Source organism: Pleurodeles waltl, chromosome 3_1 (genome assembly GCF_031143425.1).
Source record: "Pleurodeles waltl isolate 20211129_DDA chromosome 3_1, aPleWal1.hap1.20221129, whole genome shotgun sequence".
In the NCBI taxonomy this organism is placed as follows: Eukaryota; Metazoa; Chordata; class Amphibia; order Caudata; family Salamandridae; genus Pleurodeles; species Pleurodeles waltl.
Genome location: NC_090440.1, coordinates 1,887,767,029 through 1,887,794,680, shown reverse-complemented (window position 1 = coordinate 1,887,794,680; position 27,652 = coordinate 1,887,767,029). Strand labels below are relative to the sequence as shown.

At 44.0% G+C, this 27,652-nt stretch overlaps 1 protein-coding gene across 2 annotated transcripts in view; it reads left to right on the top strand.

Moving 5' to 3' along the window:
• The window catches only part of PARD3B (par-3 family cell polarity regulator beta), a 2,030,765-nt gene that overhangs the window by 681,858 nt on the left and 1,321,255 nt on the right, over positions 1-27,652 (top strand). For both annotated transcript variants that reach the window (XM_069225990.1, XM_069225989.1), the window contains one exon: positions 15,027-15,198. In XM_069225990.1, the coding sequence (XP_069082091.1) occupies positions 15,027-15,198 (172 nt within the window). The remainder of the gene's footprint in view (positions 1-15,026; positions 15,199-27,652) is intronic.

Here is a 27,652-nt window from a genome sequence, read left to right as displayed (position 1 = left end):
TCTAGATCAACAAGTCAAAATTACACTTGACTTTCACAAAGACTTCCTTTTATAGGAGCTTTCTTGAACATGTTGCAGTTCAAGGGATTTCCTTCATTGCAACAGGTCCAGGACCATATGGCAATCATCCAGATATTTCTGCCTTTGTCCTGGATATTGGTGAGAGTGGCTGTAAGGCTTCTTGGCCTGTTAGCCTCATGCATCCTGCATCCTGCTTGTCAACCACACCAGGTGACATATGTAAGCTCTGCACTAGTGGGTTCCAGCACCAAGGAAACTGACCAGAGGTAGATCGCTCTCCATTCCCCACCCTGAACAGAGAAGTTAATAGTGACTGATATATCATTGTGCAGTTGGGAGGTCATCTGGGGGATGTGGAGATCAGAAGACTCTGGTCTCTGGTGAAAACTTGGCTTTATATCAGTTTGTTGAATTTGCAGGCCATTTGTCTGGTACTGAAAGTTTACCATTCAAGAGGAGGCTTGTACAGGTTCCTTATGGACAACACCCCCGCCATGTGGTATTGCAACAAGCAGACAGAGTGGGGTCTTGGGCCCTCTGCCATGAGGCTCTGTGTCTTTGAAGGTGTCTGCAGTATCAGTGCATCTCCCTGGTCTTAGCCCATCTGGTGGGATCCTTGAGTGCAAGGACAGACAAGCTTAGACAGTGGTGCCTGGCATATTGTGAACAGTCTTTGCACCCTAGCATGGCACAGAACACTTTCAGACAATGGGGAGGACCCTGGCTGGATCTCTTTGCCACCTTCGACCTCACAGAGTCTACACTTTTGCGTGTTGCAGTTCCAGCAAAGGCTGTCCCTAAGAGATTGAATTTCATCTGGATTAGAACATGGGACGCCTCAATGCCTTCCCACTCTGCCTCTTCTGCCCAGTGATTGAAATAGCGACTGAGCCAAAGTCATTCTAGTGACCCTGGATTGGACCAGGAGGTTGTGGTACCAGTAGTCCTGTACGTGTGTTCCTGCTCTCCAATCAGGCTTTCACTTCGGGAGTATCTTCTGTCACAGCTGCAGGGCAGCGCTCTCCACCTGAACTTGCACAATCTGACCCTTCATGCGTGGAGTTTGAGTGGAAGCAGGTGAGTGCTTTTTGATTTACCCAGATGCCAGGTGTCCTTCTATGAAGTCTATTTAACCTGGGCACTGGGAGAAATTTGTGACCTAATCCGGAGTCTGCAGGATAGACTATTTACAAGCCAAACTGTCAGATATTGTGTTACTTGTTTTACCTTTTGCCCTGGAAGGCCTTGCAGTAGCCATTATTAAAGGTCATTTGTCTGACCTTTCTTCATTTACAGGCCCATCTATCCTTGTTCAAATCACCAATTGTGATGTGTTGTCTTAAAATTTTGACACACAATTTTCCTCCTAAACTGTTTAAAACCACAATAGCATATTAACTTGATTCTGACCCCTTTTTATGTTGGACATTCCATCACCTGCCCAACTCTTTGCCTACCCCACCCCTTGAAAGAGATGGAGAAACTCCATTGGCTGAACCCCAAAAAAGCTTTAAGCTTCTACATCTATTGCACAAAAGACCATTGGGTAGACAGTCAACTTTTTGTAGGGTACTCTGGGGCAAAGAAAGGAAAGGCGGTACAGAAAATGACTTGTCAAGGTGAATAGTTTTATGCATTATAATCTACTGCACACTGACTAAAAAGCAACCTCCAGAAGGACTGAGGGCCCATTGTACTAGGTCCAAGGCTGTCACTGTTGCGTTGGCAAGCAGAGTGTCTGTCCTTGACATCTGTCAAGCTGTGATGTGGGCATCAGTGCACACATTCACAAAACAATACTACATTGACATCCAGATCCGAAGGGGACAGTATTCCGCCTATTCAGTCCGGCAAGACTTAGTGGTCTAACTCCACTCCACAAGCCCCTCCCCCCCCCCCCTCCTCCACCACCACCTGTCAGAAGTACTTATTTTTGGTATATATTTTAATGGTGAAAAATCTGTGGATGGAAGTATTCATCAGAAGAACAAGCTACTTACCTTCAATAATGCTCTTTCTGGTGAGTACTCTGTCTACGCACAGATTCCTCACTGCCCTCCCACCTTCCCATTATGTAGAGTAGTGCCTTTTTACTATCTGCAAATTACACATATTAGAGATCTGCACACTTTTACCGACAATTGTTTTGTACTCTGCATCCAAGAGTGTGGAAAGAGTAATTCAAGAAACTGACGTTGGGGTGACACTGATCTGCAGCTCCATTCTGTGTCTTCCAAACTGGACAAAGCCAACACAGAGCTGCATGGCACTACCCAGCTAAGTGTGTGACCACTTCTCTGAAACATTTCTGAAAAAACATTCTAGCACCTGGAGAATATTCCAAATGTGAAAAGTCTTTGGTGAGGCAGAGTATACACCTGAAAGAGAGTTCTCCAAAGTAAGTAACTTGCTTATTTAGTTGTTTCTGTGCAGCTTGTTGCGTCTCATTGCCTAGTCTCTCAGTATGGTGCTGTCTCTGACACCAGACAAGTCCTTCTGGGAACTACATCAAGATTTAGATGATTCCATCAAATGCCTTGTGCTTACCTGTTGAACTATAGCAGGATGTATTGGTCTGCTGCGGTGGTACTGCCCATTTGTCCATTGAGTGGGATGACATTACTCTTGACAGACTCGCCTTTTGTTCCTTTTGGGATGCAAGTTATTCCCATTAACAGTGGTGTTGGTCTGAGTTGGGCAAGGGTCCAGTTTCCATGGTGGAAAGAGAAGGGTTTCTGCTGCCATATTAATTTCTCTTGGACTAGCTAGACTGACTTAGTCGTTTCAGCATCTGGTCTAGGCTAGTTGCGGGCTGGTTTTCAGTGTGCTTCCTGAAGCGACGTGAGGCGTAGAAGGTGTCCTGGACAGTACCTTTGACTTGCTGTGTGGCTCCCTCTTCATTGGATGGGAGTTCACATTTAGCCTGTCTCATAGCTGTGTGGAGCTCAGAGTAATTCTCTGAAGGTTATGCTTGCTGGGTGTAAAAAGAAGCATGCACGGTAGTGATGTCAGACTTGAGGCGAAATGTTGACGCTTTTGAGACATACGTTGTTGCCGCTATAGGTAGCTTCTGTTTTGATTATTTTTTCATCATTCTTTCTTTGTCATTTGTAGAACAGCAGGTTTGTCTTTCTTTGTAGTTTAGAAGGACATGACAATGATAACGTGATCTCCAGGCAAGGCACTGAAATGTGGTTGTATATCGTTCAAAAACATGGAGAGAAAAAGAGCTATGGGAGTGAGCTTTCAAGATGCCAGAAGAGCCACATAAATGTTTTCAGCAAAAAAATATTTTTTGCAAACCATAGCTTTAAGATCAGAAATAGCTTTTGAGGCGTATGGAAAATTATGTAAAATAAAACAGAAACGTAAGCAGAATTTCATCGGTTGCATTTTGAATCGTACAGTTTGTTTGGGATATGAGTGTTCCCAATACTGCAGCACTCTGAATATTCATCGCCCTGAATCAGTAATCTGTTGAGAGAAAAGGCCTACGTGTCCTGAATTGGAGATGGGAATGCTAAATTGCCCGCGATCAAAACAGGAAGCGCCGCGTGCTCGCAGACCCGGTCACTCGCCACATGCATTCACAAATACTTGCATACTTATCCGGCTCGCCAGAGGCAGTATTCCAGAAGTATTAATATTCCAATTGTATCTCTTACAAGGAACGGCAAAGTGTACATCTGTATTATATTGCCAATTTGAAATGCCAATTGGAAAATTGCTGCTGTACCCACTGAAGACTGAAAATGGTAACAGAACCGGGTTTCACTTGAAGCATCTCACGCGTTTAATACTTTCGTATTCTGTCTGCATATCTCGCCGAAGAAAAGGAAGCCTCGCATTAGTCGCGTGGTAATTGTTGCAAGATTATGAATATGTATAATGGCTACCTTTCTTCTAACCGAAAATAGTGATTAACTCAGTCATGCCTGCTCTCAGACCAAACTCGATGTTTGCGTTACTGGGCCTGCTTGCCAAAAGGTACTCAAGAGTGCGCGAATGCAGACTCGCCCATCATAGACAGACCTACGTAATCCACACCTCAGCAAATATGCTAAACAGCCGCCTGTATCCAAGGTTCTCGAAACTCCCGTATTAAAAAAAACAACACAATATTAAGCAAAAATACAGACGCACACGTGACAGATGTGTATTTTTTTATTGGGCCTCGTTTCCTAACGTTTGATGGTGTGTGAGCAAACAGAAATTTTCCCTTGCACCACCATGTGGTGCAAGGTGGGGTGGGGTCTACAACCCTCACGAGGTGCCAAACCCTTCACCGGGGCCCCATTCTACCCAAGTCTAATTAATATTTGTGAGATATTTGATACATAGGAGCCCCTCTTCTGCTGGAGGGGGGGGGGGGACAATCATTTTTAGGTCGAGCATAGCAGCACTCAAGCGCTGCGTTTCTGACGTGTTGTTATGGACATGGGCTTTTAACCACGCCCACCGCAAGCCCATCACTATCACTCGTTCATGGGCTTGCCCTTAAAAAATCCTTTCTTCTCATTAATAAATATTTTACGTTTGTCCCTCCTTGGGGCGGTTTAGTTACCGCCTTAGACATCACCCCTATTACATGGCTAATAGCACTTTTGCAGATGCATTTGACTGCGAGCGAACTTCTTTTTCCTTTTGTGTGCTGCTTCACGCTGATGCCATGGCATTTTGAGTTGGCTCGCCTATGTGAAACTGTATTACTTTTCATTTTTAATTTGTGTGGCAAGAAAAGTCTGGTTAGGAGTTTACAATACTAATAGCTCTAACTCGAGCAAATGCTAGCCGCATTGCATTGTAAATGCTTGTTTGTTATGCCACTGCCTTGTACATCACAAGCAATCCTATACAAATCCACCTTACAGGAATCCATGCTAAGTCGCCTTGCTACTCCATGCATTGCAGGGATGGTGGCCTGGTGTAGACAACAGACCTCTGTCTCCTTGCAGTAGAGGCCAAATCCTTAAATCGAGCAAAAGTGCACGTTTTCTAAGGTTTTTATAAATATGTGCTTCCACCGCACTGTGTCGTCTACTTATGAGTGACATAATAGATAATGGCTGAGAATGAGATCCTCCAAGCGATGGTATGGGTACATGGACATACGTGGGACCATGAGGTACCTTGCAGTTCATTTTCAAGTGATTTCATTAAAACCTCCCCAGCCTAAATATCTGAGGGGAATTCCCTGACTCCTGCGGTGCACTGAAGGCTGTTGATGTGGAAGTTGTGGTCCACCACATGATATGTCTCAGCAGAGCTGAGTATCACCAAAGACTCAAACACCCCTTGTCAACATTTTACAAAGGTGTATCAACCAAGTTCACGGATGCAATCATAATCCTTTGCTCTGGACACAAGCCCTAGTGCTTAGAGTTAAGAAGATGGAAAGGTAAAGTTGTGCGTGCAATAGACGTGAACTTTTTCCCCATGAACTTCTCAGGACAGAGAGGCCAGCAAAGGGCCACTAGTTACTGGGGTTTAGGAGGACTAGGATATATTGTTTTTTATTTTATTTATCTGCTGCCAGCCATTTCATTAATGGTTGATTACTAGCTGCTGTAATTATTGGCATAAAATTATGCGATAAGCCACTGAGAGGCTTGTTGTGGGCAGTTACTACCTAGCCTTGTATGTTTGAATCAGTTTAGCTGAAAGCAGAATTTTGGTCCTGAGATGGAGACAAAGCAAAGGACACATTTTCTATGACAGTACTCAGATCAGCGAACTCACTAATAAGGAGGGGATAGCACATTGGAAGGAACTTTAGTTTTTGCAGTTACTCGGGTGTCACTCTTCATACTGTCAATATTAGTTGAAAGGAAGAAAGTATGGTATTACAGAATTCCCTTAAAAGTAATGGGGAGCGAGGAGGATAAAGCCTGGAACAAGAAAATCCTGATGCTAAGAATGATTATCTTACAGAACCCTGAGCTAAGTGAATCTTGTCTTGGCAAAGTTGTTAGTGATTTTGAGTGCTCTGGTAATATAATCTTTGCTGATTTTTGTATGTAATCAGGTCTTTGGACAAGTTTTTATAGGCCATTTCTTCTCAAGCTGACAACTTTGATGCTTGACACATTTTAATTGTGCAGCTACCCGAGTAAGCTTGTGTTTGTGTCTTCTTTTACAATGTATACAATTTACCAACAATATATTTTAGGTTTTAGCTTGTATTACGATGGTGTTAAATGGATCAAGTGATGTTTTCACGAATGCTTTAAAATTGATGTCCACGCTACATTTCCTTCAGATATTCGCCGTCATACTTCATTAGGTAAATTTAATCTTTATAGGAAGCTTGGATAAAGGGATTCAGGACAGTCTTTTGATCTTTCGCCATCCCCAACCAAAATGTATTTAATTATCTAGAGCAACACAGCCTCGTTTGAAAACTTTGGCATCGGGTTCAAGTTTCTAAACACAGACATGTAGCTGTTTTCCATCTTGCAAACATTGTCTTGTGTCCCCTTGGAAATGCTGAGCTTTAATCTGGGAAAGTGGTTCTTTTATGCAGGATCCACGTGTTTTTCAAAAGCTGCAAATTGCAGAGTTACAGTAAGACAAACTAACTCCGATGTATGCTGTTAGCTGATGTATTTATGCATCTCTTAGGGACGAGTAGATTTCTTGAAAAAAGTTTTAAATGTTTTAGGATTTTCCATTTAATTGAAGTATCCCCAAGAGGGTGCAAGGCTGGGAGAAAATCTTCTTATTCAGCTGAGCTAGTCCTTTTGAATGCATTTTTTCAAATCTTTAGAGTACAACAGATTGTCTGTAAATAAATATGAGCACACTCGGAACCGAGCCTGACATTTCTATGCCTTCTTCTGCTGTGGATTAATATCCGAAGTTGCAGATCCATTTTAATCAAGTGCAGGGTTGTGGCGCGGTGCCAAGTGTATGACTGGTGTATTTCAATATTCCGGGTGTCATTCGTTCCCAGGGAGACTCAAGTGATTTACCTTTGTTCCTTCTATCCCAACTCTGAGGACACGGTAAGGGATTGCAGCTTCTTCCCTACGTGCTTGGTGTTGTGTAGCCAGCTATTCTGTAAATGGATGTATCTGAGACTTTGATTTGCTTTGATTCCAGTTTTTAAGTATGCTGCAGGTCCTGTTTAGAATTTTGGTGATATTGGGGCACGTGCGGGAAAACAAGGTGATGCCTTATTCCACCACAAGGTGATGCCTTATTCCACCACTCTTGTGGTTTCCTCGCCTCATTTAGAGTTTGGGCAACCGCTTGATTTCGAATGCCAGTCCCTCAGCTCTCTCTGCTATCAGAATTCCTTTGCTGGCATCCAACCACCACAGGACCACAGACTTAAGTGTCAGAATTTTTGTCTTACATAGGGCACCACCTCCTATGCATTTTTTCACCGTAAAGAGCGCTGTGAAAGGCATGGTAGCAGCAAACAGGAAATTAAGAAACAACTGACTCATGTGCTGAGCAAACACTACCAGCATGTTATATATATATATATATAATATATTAAAATGTTTTTATTTAGAAAAATAAATCCCACCTCCAAGCTTTTGGGGTTCAATTCTGAAACATAAAACATTCTTACTAGACCACCATCCATAAGCATCAAGACTGTTTGTCTGGACTATGGATGCACAGGCCTTTACCACCCTAATTAAGGCCATTCATCCTTATATGTTTATGTACAGTCATTCCATTCATACTTGAATCTTTTTGTTTATTATTTTCGGTCACATTATTTTGTTTCATCCATTGTTTATATAGTGTATATTTCCATTGCATTTTGGGTTAACAGTTCCTTCATCGGTAAAAATACCTCCTGACTCTTTTTACTGGAATGCTTCACGGACAGATGTACTTCTAAAACAAGCATTTGCAATGCAATGGGTGTCACGTTTGCTCGAATTAGAGCTATTAGCATTGTAAATTCCTAACTTGACTTTTCATGCCACAAAAATTGAAAATTAAAAGTAAAAAAATAGACATAAGCAAGTTCAAAGCGCCATGGTCGCCATGAGCGTGAGCGCGAAGGAGAGACACAAAAGGAAAAAGAAGTTCGCTCGAACTCAAACGTATCGGCGAATGTGCAATTATCCATGTAACAGGAACAATAGCCAAGGTGATAACAAAACTGCCCCAAGGAGGGACAAACATAAAGCATTTACCGATGATAATAAAGGATTTTTGAAAGGCAAGCCCATGATAGCAATGGGCTTGTGCACGGGTGGTTAAAAGCCCACAGATAGATTACAACACCACAGAGCGCTTGCGCTCAAACTAAACACAGGCTTATATTGTAAAATGGTTCAGAGAATTGTAATCTCAACTTCTGCTATTCATAGTAGCCTTGGAACAGAAGGAAAATTCCCATCCTTCAACAGGTCTTTACTGTCTCCGGGCTGTTAAATGCAAAATTGGCACACCCGCCTGTCTCTTCTTTGACCCATCACTGCGCTTTTTACCTCATTGACAATGTTCACCAATAAAGTAACTACTGGCAGAAATTCGCTCAGTGCTGTTGTCAGTGTTGCCCTCCTACATCCTTCTCTGCTCCTATTTCACCACACACCTAGGGGCGTCATTTCGGCGTTGCAACTACATCTCAAGCTTATCCCTTGCGATCCCTGACGCTGCCTTTGCGACCCCTGGCTTGAAGTGGTGTGAAAGGCAGTGCCAAGAACAGAAGTGAACAGTGTCCTAATGAGCATGGTTTACTTTCTGCAGCTTCCACTGCAGCAGTGGGACATTCAACTAGACGTTTAATTCAGTTAAATAAGCACATTCAGCAGTGCAATGTGCAGTTTACTGAATGTATTGAAAAATTAAATACGATATGAACAGCATGTTATCCAGTTTCATTATGATATGCATGGGTGGATAATGCTTTACAAGTGATCATAATGAAAATGTAGTAACTGTGATAAGAAATAAGTTAATCTACCTCACACTCTTGGTCTACGTGAATTAATTTAGATGTATAAAATTAGTATTGCTTTTTATGTGCTTTAATATTATTTTGCAGTATATTTTACTCCTGGGATGTACACCAGCGAACCCAATAAATCAAAACTGTTTGTGATTTAAATAATGTCAGGTCGCAGTGGTGCCTCTTTCAACAAACTCATGTTTTCATGCAGTAAAAAATGAGAAACATGTAATGTTCCCATCATGTGAGCATCCTATTTAACATGGCTTGTATATAATATGGGCGTTGATCTGTGTTAGTAATTATTGTGCTAGTTTATAGTTGTGCAGATTAAGGGTTGTCCACTTCAACAATGTCAATTGCTGTGATGTCATCAAGGTCATATGACACAACTTTCAGGTAGAATTAAGTTTAAAAAATCATATGATAGCACTTTCTGTGTTGCCAATGGAGCACTCCCGCTGCCCACGTGATGTATCCCCCGCTGCCCCTGGTATTTTAGTGAATGGACATGCATCCACACACCACCTGGATCATTTCACTTACCCTGACCTCCCGAGCTGAACTCATCCACATCCTTGAACAGTGGCAGTGGCTTAGGGAACCCTCACTTTAGCATCTTAAGTGGAGGCTGTCACTGGGCCTAATAAGCGGGTGAACAGTGTTTACATAAACATTAATTAGTTGTGTATGAGCTTCTTATGTCTGCAGACAAAATGATAACAAATTACACTGCTAATAAATATCATGCGAGAGAGTTGTGGGCTTTTCAGCTGCCATGCACAGTGAAGGAAACTCACAAAGAAAAAAATAGGGGAAAACGCAGGGAGAGGAAAAAATGAAAAAAATAAGCATGAGAGCGAAAGATATCAATGAAAAGTAATGATGGGAGAAATAGAGGGGTAGCTAGAAAAGGAAAAAAAGAACCGAAGAAAAAAGCAAGGGTGACAGGAAAGAAGAACCTGGTAAAAATAGAAGAGGGTTGAAAGGAAGGATGAAAGAAAGAAAGGGGGGGACTGGAGGAGATATTAGATGGATGATTGAAAGACAGATATATGAACATATTGATGGAAAGATGGGTGAAAACGATGGATGGATGGTCATTGGGTGATGAAATGGAAAGATGAAGGGATGGACAGATATATGGATCAGTGTGTGGTAGGTTAAATTGATGAATAGATGGAAGGAGGGTGAAAACTATTTTAAGGAGGGTGACATTTGCTCACTTCATAAGCTCGTTCTGATTGGAGGCAAGTTTCAATTTTCTAGATACTTCCTTGTCATCCGATAAGCCTCCTTGTGCCCATTAATAATCAAAATTAACGAAGCCATGGTCCTTTCCTGCCTCACGTCACTCCCCCACCTCTCCTTCATATCTGGAACGTACACAGATTGCTTTAGTTCACTGTCATCTTTCCCATACTAAAAAATCAGACTCAACTTTCTTTTCACCTGTGTACACCTTCCCAGCTCTTCTTCTTTTCCCAAACCCTAAAATATCTTGTGCTCTACAGAGTCACCCGCAATCTCTCCTTCTCCCACAATCTCTTGAGTTCGCTACAAGTTGGCTTTCGTTTACTCCACCACATAGAATCTATCCTTCCTTGTCTCTGGCCCCCTCACCACTGCACATTACAACAACGTTCCCTATCCTTCTCCTTATTGATCCCTCTACATCTTACAACACGATCACTCTATAATGTTCTTAACTGTTGGCTCTTTGAGAACCTTTAACAGGCTTGGGAGCTCCTCAGGCTCTCTATCCTCCCCACTGCTGTTAGATGTGTCTCAAAAAATCATGACTAGGTTATAAACATTTCTTTCTGTAAGCCCACTCTCTTCATTTGTCGGATACTCTTCTGTCTTTTCTATTATATGTCAAAGTGAGAAAAACTATATTCTCCTTCCCCTTCTTCACTCCTAACTTCCAATCCAAAATCTCGATCTGTAGCAGAGTTATCTGAAACTTGCTCTTTAATGTTCAGTATTTCAAAAACCGGTTCACTATTTCCCTGCTTCGTCTGCTCCCACTACACTCCCTTTTGCCATCACTTTCCTGGCTGACATCCTATCAACTACTCTTTGCTTAAAAAATGTATTAGTATTTATTTTATCCCATCCTGATTCTGGACCCTCATCATCACTCATTTTCAGTTGTACCACCAAGTACAATAAGTCATCATCTTCTGTTTTCCACAGCCATATCAATGCAGCAGTGTTTTTTTTTTCTTTTAATATGGTGTGGATTTGTCCTAGGGCATTAGAGCGCTTTACAAGAGAACCAAAATACATAATGCATTTTTTTAGACAATGGTAGATTAACTGATTTATCCAGTGGCACATGATGTGAGGCAGGGATTCGAGCATGGGCCCTAGTTCCAAAATCAACAGTTCTAGCTGCTTGATGGTGGGGCTACCTACCTATATCAAATATCTATATAATGCAGATGCCCACTTATAGCCTTCATTGAAAGTAAATAAGAACTTACACCATTAGGACTGCCATGTGTAGATACATTTCTCACTAATCATACTTCAATTATTGCCTATCTATAAATTCCTTACCCACCTGTACCTGACTTTGTGTTGCTTAAGCAACTTTGTACATCACATGTGCTCGAAGGGTTCCTCACTCTCCCAGTCTCTCTCTCTCTCTCTCTCTCTCTCTCTCTCTCTCTCTCTCTCTCTCTCTCTCTCTCTCTCTCTCTCTCTCTCTCTCTCTCTCTCTCTCTCTCTCTCTCTCTCTCTCTCTCTCTCTCTCTCTCTCTCTCTCTCTCTCTCTCTCTCTCTCTCTCTCTCTCTCTCTCTCTCTCTCTCTCTCTCTCTCTCTCTCTCTCTCTCTCTCTCTCTCTCTCTCTCAGAGAACTACATCAACGACTGTCATCTCATATGGACCATATCAAGTTAAGTGCTATAAAGACTCCTCTATTTTTAATCACTCCCTGGAATCTTACACGCAGTAGCTCCTTTTTCTTACAGTTGTCTCTTTGTCTTCTTGCTCATGCATCCTGGCTCACTACAGCCGGCAGCTAAGGGCGAGCCTAAGGACTTAGAAAGTGATGGCTGAGGAGGATCTCCAGGCCCCTAGACTGCTTGTTTCAGTAACTGCTCTTAGGGCACCATGAATGGACTTCAGCTCCACTATGTCCCACTCCTGCTTCTGCTCATCTGTTTCTCCTGCGCACATTTGAAGTAGATAACTGTTTAGGTTCCTAGCACCTATGCAGCAAGGTTTTGCCATGTGCTTCCTCCCTTTCCACTGAAGCCGCAATGTGGCCGGCTGCCTGCATAATTTGAATATCTCTGTTGTTCCCTCTGTCTCTCCAGTCAGCACCTCATGGTGCTCTTGGGCCGATCTTCGTGGGACTTGTGTTGTGTTACTTGTTATTCCTTTATCTACTTTCATGGTGATAAGTGCAGGGTTGGTTCTCGAGTGACTCGTCACTTAAACTAGTCCAGCCTAGGTAACTTGTTCAGCTCTGCTTTGCTGTGTTTTTTTTGGCTGTGGTCAGGCAGCATCTTGGTGTCCAGTGCCAGTTTTTCAGAGATGTACTCTCTTTTGAAGCTCTGTCTCCTGCTGGCTGAAGTTGTTTCATTTGTCCACTGTCAAGAACCAAAGCAGGCACCTGAGCTTCAATGATGGAAATTTTAAGGGATGCAGACAGTTGTGGATGATGCCAGGACTATTTCTGAAAAGCGGTCAGATTACAGTGATCCATTTCATAACTCTGTAAACAATGACTGCTGGTTACCATCACCCACACCCACACTGTTCAATGTGTGACCTCAAAGAGAAAGTATATTAGAAGTAATGTATCGACTTTTAGAACTGAGTACTAAACACTGAACCAAAATGTGGAGGTGTTATTTGAAGTATAGTACATCATGGAAAGACCAGAACCCAGTATCGCTCTAACAAGATATAAGGTGAGCACGCCCCGCAGGTGCTGTTCATGAGTGATGAATGAATCCACCATTTGTGGGAGATGGTATTGTCTTGCTAATTGTTCATTTGCATAGCCTTGAGATACATGTTCATGTGACATGCATGTTGCCCATGTAATAACTCTGCTCAAAAGGCAAGCCTTCTTTGAATAACTCGTGTTTTTTGGGCATGTCTTACGTCATAATGAAGAGACTATGGGCCTGATTGCGAAAATGGCGGATGGGATACTCCGTCACAAATATGACTGATACCCCGTCTGCCGTATTACAAGTTACATTATATCCTATGGAAGTTGTAAAACCGCGTGCGGGATATCCTTCACTTTTGTAACTGAGTATCCCATCCGCCAAGGTCCTAATCAGGCCCTATGTGTTTTGCTGCCATTTTTTATTTGCAAGAACAATGCTATGTGTTTCACTTCCTCCCTACAGATGCAACAGTAGAGCAGAGTAGTGAGTTATACAAAATAATTCATTATATATTAGCATTCCCGGTTGTCTTAGCCCTTAAATCACCAAACTCTGTTTGTAGACACTACTTCAAGAAGCTGAGGCACCAAACCTGAGATTACAAAGCGTGTCAGATGCAAAATGGAACAAGAAGAGTTCTTTACTCGCTGCAGAATATGTGATTTCTAAATAGGCCACCACTTCAATGGGCCTGTGTGGAAGCTTCACATCCGAGGTCCAAAGATGGAAGTGCATACTCGGACCTTTATTCTTTTGAAGTCCAGGTCAACAACTGAATACCAATGACTTGAAAAACTTCAACAGCAAATGTTTAAGCGCAAAGATCAACCGTGATATGAGTGTATGCAAATTATCTCCACGTTTTTTTTTAAATGTATTTGAGTGGCCTAGATCAAATCACATGATCAATTCTGTTCTCCGATGTTTAATTAAAATTCCATCATTTGCGCCCAATATTGAATGGAAATGTTTTAAAACGCAGGATATGTTTGTGACTGCTATTGTCATAGTCATTATTTCTATCTGTAATGCAGCGTGTCTGTTTTATCATCTGCCGAGATGTTGCCAATCTATTTTATTTGATTCCTCCAAGAAATATAAAGTTACAAATGTATCTTTAGGGGACAGGAGAAGGCAAAGGTTCCAACTTCACATGAAAATGTATTGACGAAAGTGGATTTTTTAAGACAGAAGGAACTAATTATTACGTCCAGCCAATGCCAATTGTGTGTGTGAACAGCACCACCTCTGGAACAACATCAGAAAGTGCACAATATCCCCTGTAGTCCGTCCAAGATTGCATGCGCCTCTCATCCCTTTGTTTCCTGGTCTCACAGAAAGGTGCAGCATTATCTCTTTTTTGTGACTGTATTTGGAGTACCTGACTTGTCTGGGTGTTAAGTTGAGTTCTCATGCAAGTTTCTGGGATGTTCTTTAACAATTCCTTGGCCATGACAGCTCCCTCTCGTGCACAAAATAGCTACAGATAAAGGGACACAGTATACAATATGATATGGCATGATAACATTCTTAACACAGCAAGGGGAAAGTGGAAATGGATATCAGAGAGGGTAGGTAGCTGACCTTATCATTGGCTCTTTATTTCCAGTCCTAGAGTTCCTACTTACAAGTCATTGCTATCAGTTGTGGTAATTCAATGCTAGCAAACCAAAGTTACAACATCAAGAATGCATGTGGTAGTTACATTAAAGCTGGAAGTAATATCTGTGATGACACAGGGCTAGGTGGCAACCCTAGCCTGTGTGTAAATTGTATAGATTAGCAATGTTACCTGGAAAGAGTCATACATCAGAGTGACATCTGGGCAAATGGCACATGGGGCTGTGAAAACCTAGTTTGCTTTCCCGGTACTCCTATAAACCGGTATCACACTGGGACTTTGATGGTAAACCATCAATCGTTTTTTGGATAAATATCTCTGGATTGACCCCTCTAAGGATTCTGACACCATACAGAAGCAATGGAGCAAAATTCCTAAATAGACATGATGATCAATGTGCTCTTTTCTAATTTGATTACCCGTACAAGTTACATCTTTATTCCCTGTTTTGGTATTTTCCATTTGTCAACATTAAAGTATTTCGGTTTACATGCTCTCTCAGCTACGTGCCTGAAATATTTGGCTAACCATATGTTTTATTTTTTGTAGCTAATTGCTGTGTATGAGGAGCAGGAGTCCTATCTCCAAACAGATAGCACCAATGGCGGTTTGATGGAGCGACTCAGCTCAGATGCGTTCGAGAATGAGATGACCAACCAGAGCTCGGCTTATCATGCAGCAGGTGGCGAAATTGTGGTCACACCATCTGCTCTCCGTTTAGGTATGGAATAATGTCTTCACTAATGTTATTCGTTGTGGTCTCCGTTTTTGTTAATGCTATCAATCTCTGCACATGATACCTGCTTAGCAAGTTTGATGGGGATGTCCACCATCACTGGTTATATGTAACATTGATGTGATGCTTCCCCTCTTTTCTTTTTTTCCTGCCCATTAACTCTAGCTTTCAGGCAGGCACAGGGTTTTATTTGCAGGGCTTCAGGAAACCTGGATTTTTATTCATAAAAAAAAATACCTAAACATTCTGTTTCAAATGAGTGCTAATTGGCCGCAATCAAATGGAAAGACACTGGAATTATTTCATTGTTATTATTATTATTAGTATTATTATTATTAGAAAAGAGAAAGCGTTAATCTTTTTAATATTGGGCCTCCTTTCCCTTTTTTGTAATCCCATAGGGTGTTTTCCAAAAAACAGAACTATTTCTCTTTCTTTGTTTATCTCCTGCCCCTCGCTACCATTTGCGAGAAACCAGTTCATCCTGGTAGGCACTGTTGATGCTTGTAGATGACTAATTCAACACCCTCTATGTTGGCTTTGTAGCTAAATGGTCAATTCAAAATTCATTTGATTTCTTCCCATGGGGTCTAGGAAATGCACCACTCTTCGGAAGCTAGATACCTTGCAGTGTTCACTCTAAAGGTACCAGGGTGGCGTCTAAATATTAACATTCTACGCCCTGGAGTACCTTTTCTGCAGACTACACTGCTTCATTTTTCATAAGGAAAAAAGATTTGTTCCAACCTTCTCACATGACTTGGAACTGCTCGTACACTACTTTGTGCTACATAACTGTAATGATTCACTCAGCACCTCACGCCCACTGGCTGAAGATAGGTACGTGCATCAGCAGATAAGACAGATTTCAAGCTCATATCACAGCCTTATGGCGTGAAGATATATTTGTTGATTAGGCGGATAGAAACGTGTCTCACCCTCCTTCTGTTTTTTCTCTTACATGTGTTGAACTCTGAAGAGAATAGGGCAGCAACAGTGGTTGGGCACCGTGACTCATTGGGCTGATCTCGATCCGTAGTGCTTACCATTACCGTGGGGATTAAATGCCCCTATACTTTGTTAATCGTTGGTAACCCTATTCCTTTGGCAGTAGGCATATAAAGATGTATATTTCGCGTCATCATTTCTCTCCATTCAATTTTGTCTTACACACCGATCTCTTATAAATGCTAATTAGCAATGAGATCATTTTGTGCCCATCTCATGTGTCCCAACTTCAGCCAGTCTTTGCTTTAAGTTAACAACATTGCGAATTCTATGGGTTGTAGTTTTGTTTCTTTCATTACAGACGTGGTTCTCCATGTCTTGAGAATACCTACAGAAAGCTTATAAAATTAACTAATAATTATTAATCAAGTAAAAAAAAAAATACAATTACATAGAACCTTGAAATTTAGCGTACTCATCCTGTTAAATCTAATCCTACCTGCTCTATACTATTTATACTACCCCCCCCCACCAAAAAATACTAACCCTAGGGCTAACTCAGCATCAGCCCTCACCCTTAATTCTGACTCCGATCCTAACCCTGACTTTCATGCTGGCCGTCTTACCCCTTCATTTATCCCAGAATGTCGTTATTCATTCAAAATCAAACTATAAAATAAATACATAATCTATTGACCCCACCCCTGAATCATGCTTCTTGGGAGTACACCCTAGAGCCAAAGGGGACAAATACCTCCACAGATTTGTGGACCTAGCATTTATCTTGTTCAAACGGCAAACAGCCATGCTGTGGAAGGCGCCCCTGCCACCGGAAACCACTAAATGCCTCACAACAGTACTACAGTGGGCAAGAGCAGAGGCGAGCGTATTGCGCTCCCTACGTGATAAAGGTCAGCTACGCACAGGAAGTGAAAGCTGGGACATGTTTGTAGTGAAGATAGAGGCTAAAAATGACACGGATCCACCATGAAAGGCCCCCATAACAATAGAGATGATACTCCGCAACCACAACCCTTCCTACACTAGTGTTTTGACACTGACCTCAGCAGACATGATGATTCAGACTAAGTTGCAGACCATGTCACCGAACATATGGGGACCCCTCCTTGATTGTTTTTCTCCAGTGCTCCCCCCCACAACTGAAATGAACAATACCTGAATTAGACCCCCCACTCGAATCACTTAGACCCCCATGTTCTGCCATGCCTGGCGCTCAGCTATGCCATGCCCACGCGGGTCTACAACACCTCACGGACACGACGACATCGGTATTTGTGCATAGTGACATTAGCTGGTACTCGTGCCTATGTGACGCAATGTGACCTGTAGTATGATTGTGTGCTCTGCTGTGGACTGGGGGGTCTCGCCATTGGGGTGCTGTCGCTCTTTCTCCGTGCTGCCGCCCCTGAAACTGCGATTGTTACTGTTGTTGTTGCATAATAAAACAACGAAAAATATATATATTTTAAATAAAATAAATACATATGATTTTGGGGAGGAGGGTGCTGAAAGTCTTCTTGCACATTCCTCTGTGTTTTCTGCCTTTTTCACTTCTTTTTTTCGTTCGTCTTTGTGTGTCCATAATCCCTCTAACTGCGAATTAATTGGGCCAGGAACTGCTAATTACTTCTTTTCCTTTGAGAAGGGGAGATCCCTACTGCCCTATATTGGCTCGTAAATCCCGTCCTTCGTCTACTACTTGTTAAATGAATTGGTTGAATTAGTTTGTTGCAGATGCTCTTGACTCCCTTTTTGGGCTCGACGGCCTACTGGGGAGGGAGACGGGGTGTGTGTGATAACACAAAGCTCGCCTGGGTGTAGCTTTAAACAACAGAGTTCACATCAGTGAATCTTACATCACCCTCCTTTAGTTTCCCCAGTTTACACATGTAACTGGAATATTAAAATCCACATATTCCCCTGCCGGCCGCAGGCGATCAATACCGGCCCGATGAACGCCGATCGAGACACAGATACCACTTAATGTTTCTTTTTTCTCCTCGTTTGCAAGTAATTGGAAACCCTGATACAGCGAGGGTTGGTTTAGAAGATAAATATAGGCACATTCCGTTCGCTGGTATGTTGGTGAAACGCTGAGATTCATCTCTGGTACAAGGAATAAACAGCACATGTTGGTATTTCTGTGGCCGCGTGAGTGGACTCGGATTGGGGGAGGGGCGTTAAGCCTAGCGCTTGTGGTTAGCCCCAGTAGCAGTCCATAAAGCCTTTGCATGGAGACGTGTAGCAAGCCGGATCTTCACACGTGGAAGACACCGTCCGTTCGGGAGGGTGAGTGGTCCTGTGTGTTTTTCTTTTGAAACCTGGTTTAATTATTTGACCACGTTTGGTGATCCTGGGCGGATCATTCAATCACCCTGCACCTCAGTTCCCTTGTTTGTGAACCATAGGGAGCACCTCAACATGTTCAAGTCACAGTGTGCACTAAACACAGGTAAATTAAGTATATTGTCCGATACGGATGTAGGGCGAGTGAATGAGTCAATCAATACAGACAGATATACCAACATATTTGTCTCCTTGATTGGGTGGGTGCGGACATTTAAAAAAAGGTCAGAGTTGAGTTGTTAGAGACTGTGGGTGTTTGTTTTTCATGTGGGCTCATTCTACAGGCTGGGCGAAGCTGCAGCAAATGCTGTGGATTTAGAGTAAATTTTGGTTGGATGACTGCAAGAGGACTTCAGGGGGCAGAGCTGTGTTTTGCTTCTGAGGTATTTTGCGCTCTCCCTTGGGATGTTTCTGTGGGAGTCAGAGTGTCTAGCAGGTGCCTCAGGTGGTGAGCGGCATCCACTACAGTGGTTCCAGGATGGGGAGATGGTGTCCTAGATCTTTATTCTTGCTGCCCATCTCACTACACTCCGTTTGATGTATGAAGGTAAGAATTAGATGATCAGGTGAGTTAAGGTAGTCAAGACGCGAGTGGATAGTGGTTCCTCTGGGAGGCGGACGGGCTGATACATTGAAATATGCAGTGGTTGTGATAGAATGTGCAGGTGGATGAGTTCAATGTGGAGGATCCTGCCAAAGTCTAATAGGAGTGAATCGCTATGGATCCTACGGAGGTGATCACAAGAGATACACAGCACTCCTGCAAGACTGGATGCATTGGATGCAAGCGATACCTATAGTCCGTCCACAGCCAGGCATGCAGGGCATGTGCCCAACAATAGGACCCTGTAGTAACCAGCCAAACTTGAACTGGTCACCTCAAGCTCTTTAACTGCTGTTTTAAGCATGAACACATTGGTGCATCTGCACCATATATTCACCTTGAAAGTGGCAGATGTTTTTCTTTACAACTTCAAACTGATTTACCATGTGCTGCGCATACACAGGGTTGCCAGCACTGTCTCCATGGGTTACACCGCTGTTCTTGTGTGTACCAGGCAAAATGATGATAATGTTGAAAAGGGGTAATGTTTGTAGGATGACTTTGCTTATAATAATGGAAACAAAGCGCTTTCCTGAGCCACGTCTTACTGGCCACTGGTCTCCACTGCAGGGAGAAAGGCACCAGTTTCTTGTAAACCCTGGTATGTCCAGGGCACATCTTGCAGCCCTGTAGCTATGAGGATGTTGACCTCTCCAGCATGCCTGCTGTAGCTCTGCCATTGAAGGATACTGTGGCCCAACACTACAGTCCGGGGTATCTGTGATGCACCCGTCTCCAATCCTACGCAGTGCCAAGAATGCAGATGGGCTGCTGGGGGTTTTGTCCTAGTATTCTTGAATTTCCGAGATTTAGTACAGATCGTTTACAGAGATGGTTTTTCTGTCTTCATCAAGGATTTTTGTATAAACAAATAGTTAATCAACATTATAACTCACCAATCGCTGACCACATTGCAATGATGAGCTATACTAAAATGCAGCATGCAAAAATGTTTATCAAATCCACAGCGCATTTACTGCCTGATCAACTGATCATGTGACACTTAACCGGTTCTGTGCCGCGGATGTAACTGTTATGTCCCATGGCGCAGTGCTCCTGTGCCGAGGACGTAACCATTACGTCCCAGCACCGGAGCTCGGAGGGAGCGCTAGCGCTTCCTCCTTGGGCTTCCTCCCCACCCCCCAGGGCAGGGGTGGAAGAGGAAGCCCTTCCCCTTCCACCCCGACCCCCCCATCCTCCTCTAATCATGTCAGCACGCGATAGAGGGGGCTGGTCACACTGGAAACAAATGGCTTCCAGCGCGTCTTTGGAGAAACAGGTACGATTCTCCTCCGGCTGGGGAAGGGTGGGGGATTGCACACAAAGAGGCATCGGGGGAAAGGAAAGGGATTTCCTTTCCTTCGATGTCTCTTTGAATATTCCTGCTGCTGGATCGCATCGCGATCGGGCAGCAGGAATGCCCACTAAACACCATTAAGTTTTTTTATTTTTATTTACATATGAAGGAAAGCGACCCCTTGGGCAAGGGTCGCTCACCTGGGGGGGCATTTAATTATTAGGCCTTTTCTGCTCCCCCTGGGGTCAGATTGGTGTATTGAAATTCAGCTGATCTGCCCCCCTTGGGGGATAGAACCCAGTAGACACTAGGGATCTTTTTTTTTTCCTTTTTTTTTTTTGTGGGGAGTGTCCCCTTAGGCAACAGTTGCTCCCCTGGGGGCAATTGTTTTTTGGCCATTTCTGCACAAGGATTTTTTTTTTTTTACAGATGGGAGCGACCCCTTAGGCGAGGGTCCCTCTGCTGGGGGGCAATTTTATTTTAGGCCATTTCTGCCCCCCTGGAGGCAGATCAGCCTAGTTTTGTTAGGCCAATCTGCCCCCAAGAGGAGGAACCCCTTAGGCAAGGGTCGCTTCCTGGGGTGAGCAAATTTATTTTAGGCCGATCTGCCCCCGGCGGAGGGGGGCAGAAACCACTTAGGCACCAGGGATTGGTCACTCCCCCTGGGGGCACATTACTGTTAGCTATATCTCCCCCTCTTGGGGACACATTTGGCCTATTTTTGGAAGGCCCATCTGCCTCCATCTGCCTCCAAGGGGGGCAGAAAACCCACCAGAGATGATTTAAAAAAAAGAAAAAAAAAAAAAGAAAGTGGAGGTATGGCCATACCCTCGCCCCAAATAAATGAGGTCAAAGTTGTCCTGTCGCCCGGTGGGCAGATGGAGCAATTACCTCTGATTCACTCTCCAGGTGGGCAGAAAACCTACTGGATGCCAGGGAATAATAAAAAAAATATAGCGTGGTGATGGTTACCAACCAGTTATGGGCATGGTTATGCCCCCACTCCAACTAAAGGGGGTAACAGTCTTTCAGCTCTCCCCCTACACACTAAAACATCTTATCCCACGGCAACCAAGAGGACATTTGATTATTTTGGTTTCACATTTGGGCCATGAGAGCTTGTCTAACTCTCAGAATCGTCCCACTTAGAATGGTGAGGGCTGCAATTTTTGGACTTTGGGACAATGCCATGTAGAAAAATCCACAAGACCTTGACACATCTGAAAACAAAACACCTGGATGATTCCAGGGTGGTGTGCTTCACATGCACTCCGCACCATTTTCTTACTCACAATGCCCTGCAAACCTCCAACTTTGCTGGAAATCAGCACATTTTTCCAACATTTTTGTGATGGATCCTTCCGGAATCTGCTGGAATCTACAAAATTCCTACCACCCAGCATTGTCTCATCTATACCAATAAACATTCTGCCCCATTTGTCAGCCTAAAAATGTTTTTTTTTTCAAACTGCCCCTTTGGACCCACTTTGGTTCTCCCTCAATTTCGACATGTTTTTGGCACTTCCCTGTCACAGGCACTTGGCCCACCTACACAAATGAGGTATCATTTTTACCGGGAGACTGCGGGAAACTTTGGGTGGGAGGAAATTTGTCCCAGTGCGGTGATCCCACACAGAAATGTGAGGAAAATGTTTTGTTTTGTTTTTTAGCTAAATTTGAGGTATGCTGAGGATTCTGGGTAAGAAAACACTGGGGGATCCCCACAAGTCACACCTCCCTGGAATCCCTCAGGTGTCTAGTTTTCAGAAATGTTTGGGTTTAGTAGGTTTCCCTTTCTGTCTTTCTGTCACCGAAATGTGAGGAAAAAGTTTTTTTGGGCCAAGTTTTGAAGTTTGGAATGGATTCTGGGTAACAGAACCTGATGAGAGCCCCACAAGTCACCCCATCTTGGATTCCCTAGGTGTCTAATTTTCAAAAATGCACAGGCTTGGTAGGTTTCCCTAGGTGCTGGCTGAGCTAGAGGCCAAAATCCACAGCTAGGCACTTTGCAAAAAAACACGTCAGATTTCAATGTAAAAATGTGATGTGTCCATGTAGCGTTTTTTCTGTCACAGGCATTAGGCCTACCCATGCAAGTGAGGTACAATTTTTATTGGGAGACTTGGAGGAACACTGAATAGGAGAACAAGTGATATTGCCCCTTTTTTTCTCTACATTTTTGCCTTCCAAATGTTAGTGTGTAAAAAAGACGTCTATTTGAGAAATGCACTGTAATTCACATGCTAGTATGGGGGCCCCAGAATTCAGAGATATGCAAATAATCACTGCTTCTCAACACATTATCTTGTGCCCATTTTGGAAATACAAAGGTTTCCTTGATACCTATTTTTCACTCATTATATTTCAGCAAATTAATTGCTGTATACCCGGTATAGAATGAAGACCCATTGCAAAGTGCAGCTCATTTATTGGCTCTGGGTACCAAGGGCTGTTGATGAACCCACAAGCCTTATGTATCCCTGTAACCAGAAGAGTCCAGCAGACGTAACGGTATATTGCTTTAAAAAAATCTGACATCACAGGAAAAAGGTACAGAGTAAAATGTGAAGGGAAATGGCGGTTTCTTTTACCTCAATTTAAATATTTGTTTATTTTAGCTTTTATTTTCTGTAGGAAAACCTTGTAGGATCAACACAAATGACCTCTTGCTGAGTTCAGAATTTTGTCTACTTTTCAGAAATGTTTCGGTTTCCAGGATCCAGCATTGGGTTCATACCCATTTCTGTCACTAACTGGAAGGAGGTTAAAAGCACAAAAATAGTAAAAATGGGGTATGGCCCAGTAAAATGCCAAAATTGTGTTGTAAAATGTGGTTTTCTGATTCAAGTCTGCCTGTTCCTGAAAGCTGAGAAGATGGTGACTTTAGCACCGCAAACCCTTTGTTGATGCCATTTTCAGGGAAAAAACCACAAGCCTTTTTCTGCAGTCCTTTATTGCCATTTAAAAAAAAAGAAAACATTTTCACTGTATTTTGGCTAATTTATTGGTATCCTTCAGGGGAACATTAGCAACACAAAAGGATGATGGACGGAGTGCTGACAATGTAAACACTCACCCCCAGTCACAGATCTGGGTTTAATCCATCGTTCTTTTGCTCACCATGCCACCCCAGTTTGGACCCGGCCATATGCAAATCAGTCTTGACCCTGTTCCTCATGGGTAGAGTCCAGCCTGAACTGCCAGGCCAGGTCCTCCCTGGACCGGAAACAAGCATCCTGGGATTGGTTTCAGGGTATCACCCTTCTTCAGCCAGGCTAGCTTGATTCCAGTGGCACAGTGTAGGAGGCTGGCTTGGCTTGTAGTGGGTACCAGAAGTACTTGCACCTTGTGCCGGGTCCAGTTATCCCTTATTAGTATAGAAGAGGTGTTTCTAGCAGCTTAGGCTGATAGAAGGTAGCTATGGCAAAGCAGCTTAGGCTGAAATAGGAGACATGTAAAGCTCCTACTATACCACTGGTGTCATATGCACAATATCATAAGAAAACACAATACACAGAGTTACTAAAAATAAAGGTACTTTATTTTTATGACAATATGCCAAAAGTATCTCAGTGAGTACCCTCAGTATGAGGAGAATACAAGATATATGTACACAAACCAAAATTAGGTAAGTAATAGCAAGAAAAGTAATGCAAACAGTGTAGAATTACAATAGATTGCAATAGGAGCACATAGGTATAGGGGCAACACAAACCATATACTCCAAAAGTGGAATGTGAACCACGAATGGACCCCAAACCTATGTGAGCTTGTAGAGGGTCGCTGGGACTGTAAGAAAACAGTGAGGGTTAGAAAGATAGCCCACCCCAAGACCCTGAAAGGTAGGTGTAAAGTGCACCTACTACCCCCAGAGAGCACAGAAGTCGTGATAGGGGGTTTCTGCAGGAAGAACAAACACCAGCAATGCAACAACAGTGGATTTCCGGACCTGAGTACCTGTAAGACAAGGGGACCAAGTCCAATAGTCGCAACAGTGTCGAGAGTGGGCAGGAGCCCAGGAAATGCCAGCTGAGGGTGCAAGGAAGCTACCACCGGTTGGAAGAAGCTTGGAGTTCTGCAAGAAAGAAGAGGACTAAGAACTTCCCCTTTGGAGAATGGATGTCCCACGTCGCGATGAAGCTTGCAGAGGTGTTCCCACGCAGAAAGACTGCAAACAAGCCTTGCTAGCTGCAAGGGTCACAGTAGAGGTTTTTGGGTGTTGCAGTGGCCCAGGAGGGACCAGGATGTCGCCACTTGGAGGAGGAGACAGAGAGGGTGCCCAGCAACTCAGGGAGCCCTAACAGAAGCAGGGAGCACCCACAAACGTACCTGAACAGGCACTTGGAAGGAAAGTGAACCGGAGTCCACACAAAGTCACAAAAGGGAGTCCCACGACGCCGGAGGACAACTCAGAAGGTTGTGCACTGCAGGAAGGAGTGCCGGGGATCCAGGCTTGGATGTGCATGAAGGAAATCCTGGAAGAGTGCACAGGAGCCGGAGCAGCTGCAAACCACAGGGTACCCAGAAATGCAGTCTAGCGTGGGGAAGCAAGGACTTACCTCCACCAAACTTGGACTGAAGAGTCACTTGACTGTGGGAGTCACTTGGACAGAGTTGCTGAGTTCCAGGGACCACGCTCGTCAGGATGAGAGGGGACCCAGAGGACCAGTGTTGCAGTCTTTTGGTGCCTGCGTTAGCAGGGGGAAGATTCCGTCGCCCCACGGGAGATTTCTTCGGAGCTTCTGGTGCAGGGTGAAGGCAGGCAACCCCCAGAGCATGCACCACCTGGAAACAGTTGAGAAAGCCGGCAGGATGAGGCGCTACAATGACACTAGTAGTCGTCTTGCTACTTTGTTGCGGTTTCGCAGGCGACCTGAGCAGTCAGCGGTCGATCCTTTGGTAGAAGGTGAAGAGGGAGATGCAGAGGAACTCTGAGCTTTTGCATTAGTTATCTGAAGAATTCCCCAAAGCAGAGACCCTAAATAGCCAATAAAAGGAGGTTTGGCTACCAAGAGAGGTAAGAGCCTATCAGAAGGAGCCTCTGATGTCACCTGCTGGCACTGGCCACTCAGAGCAGTCCAGTGTGCCCCCAACACCTCTGTTTCCAAGATGGCAGAGGTCTGGGACACACTGGAGGAGCTCTGGGCACCTCCCCTGGGAGGTACTGGTCAGGGGAGTGGTCACTTCCCTTTCCTTTGTCCAGTTTCACGCCAGAGCAGGGCTGGGGGATCCCTGAACTGGGTAGACTGGCTTATGCAGAGATGGGCACCATCTGTGCCCATCAAAGCATTTCCAGAGGCTAGGGGAGGCTACACCCAGCCCTTCCCACCTATTTCCAAAGGGAGAGGGTGTAACACCCTCTCTCAGGTGAAATCCTTTGTTCTGCCTTCCTGGGCCAGGGCTGCCTGGACCCCAGGAGGGCAGAAACCTGTCTGAGGGGTTGGCAGCAGCAGCTGCAGTGGAGACCGCGGAAAGGCAGTTTGGCAGTACCCGGGTTCTGTGCTAGAGACCCGGGGGATCATGGAATTGTCACCCCAATACCACAATGGTATTGGGGTGACAATTCCATGATCTTAGACATGTTACATTGCCATGTTTAGAGTTACCATTTTGACGCTATACATAGGTAGTGACCTATGTATAGTGCACGCGTGTAATGGTGTCCCCGCACTCACAAAGTCCGGGGAATTCACCCTGAACGATGTGGGGGCACCTTGGCTAGTGCCAGGGTGCCCACTCACTAAGTAACTTTGCACCCAACCTTCACCAGGTGAAGGTTAGACATATAGGTGACTTATAAGTTACTTACTGGTGGTAAATGGCTGTGAAATAACGTGGACGTTATTTCACTCAGGCTGCAGTGGCAGGCCTGTGTAAGAATTGTCAGAGCTCCCTATGGGTGGCAAAAGAAATGCTGCAGCCCATAGGGATCTCCTGGAACCCTAATACCCTGGGTACCTCAGTACCATTTACTAGTGGATTATATGGGTGTACCAGTATGCCAATGTGAATTGGTACATTGAGTCACTAGCCTGTTAGTGACAAATTTGGAAAGTATAGAGAGCATAACCACTGAGGTTCTGGTTAGCAGAGCCTCAGTGAGACAGTTAGGCATCACACAGAGAACACATATAGGCCACAAACGTATGAGCACTGGGGTCCTGGCTAGCAGGATCCCAGTGAAACATAACAAACACACTTACAACATAGGGTTTTCACTGCAGTGAGACAGTGAAAACACCCTGACATATACTCACAAACAGGCCAAAAGTGGGGGGTAACAAGGCTAGAAAGAGGCTACTTTCCTACACACAGTGAGCAAGGGACCCACGTTTGGGCATACCCTTCCCACTTAGGGCGACATTAGCAACACAAAAGGATGATGGACGGAGTGCTGACACAAACACTCACCCCCAGGCACAGATCTGGGTTTTATCCATTGTTCTTTTGCTCACCATGCCACCCCAGTTTGGACCCACCCATATGCAAATCAGTCTTGACCCTGTTCCTCATGAGAACAGTCCAGCCCGAACTGCCAGGCCAGGTCCTCCTTGGCCCGGAACCAAGCATCCTGGGACCGGTTTCAGGGTATCAAACTCTGGGTACCTCTAGAATCCCTAGGATGTTGGGGAAAAAAAAGGACACAAATTTGGTGTGGGTAGCCTATGTGGACAAAAAGTAATGAGGGCCTATGCACGAACTGCCCCAAATAGCCAAAAAAAGGCTCTGCATAGGAGGGGGAAAGGCCTGGCAGCAAAGGGGTTAAACTCAGCAGAAATTCCCCTGTGTGCTTATATGCCCACATTTCAGGTTCTTTTAGCTAAATGCATCTCTCTCCTTTTGCAGTATTTAACAGTGCAGCTTGACATGGTGCATTTTAGCAGGGATAGCACGCAAGGCTTATTGGCATTCCTGTTTTTCACTGAATTTCCCACTTTTCCTAGGCCTATGTGCTTATACAGTTTTCTTTTACAACTGTTAATTGACCTCCTTGGGCAGCATTTTGCAAGCGAGTGCACATCTTACCAAGATTTTTGTCACGACTATTCTAAACCGTGTCACGCTCGTACATTGTAAACACTATATATACGTTACACGTGTGTGAAGCTCAACTGGTGTGAAACTTTGTGACCTTGGCGTATTTTGTAGGTTTTGTGAGAAATACTCAAAATCTGGGGGAAGAAATTTCAGCTTTGCACACCTCTGTGGTGCACCATTAGCCA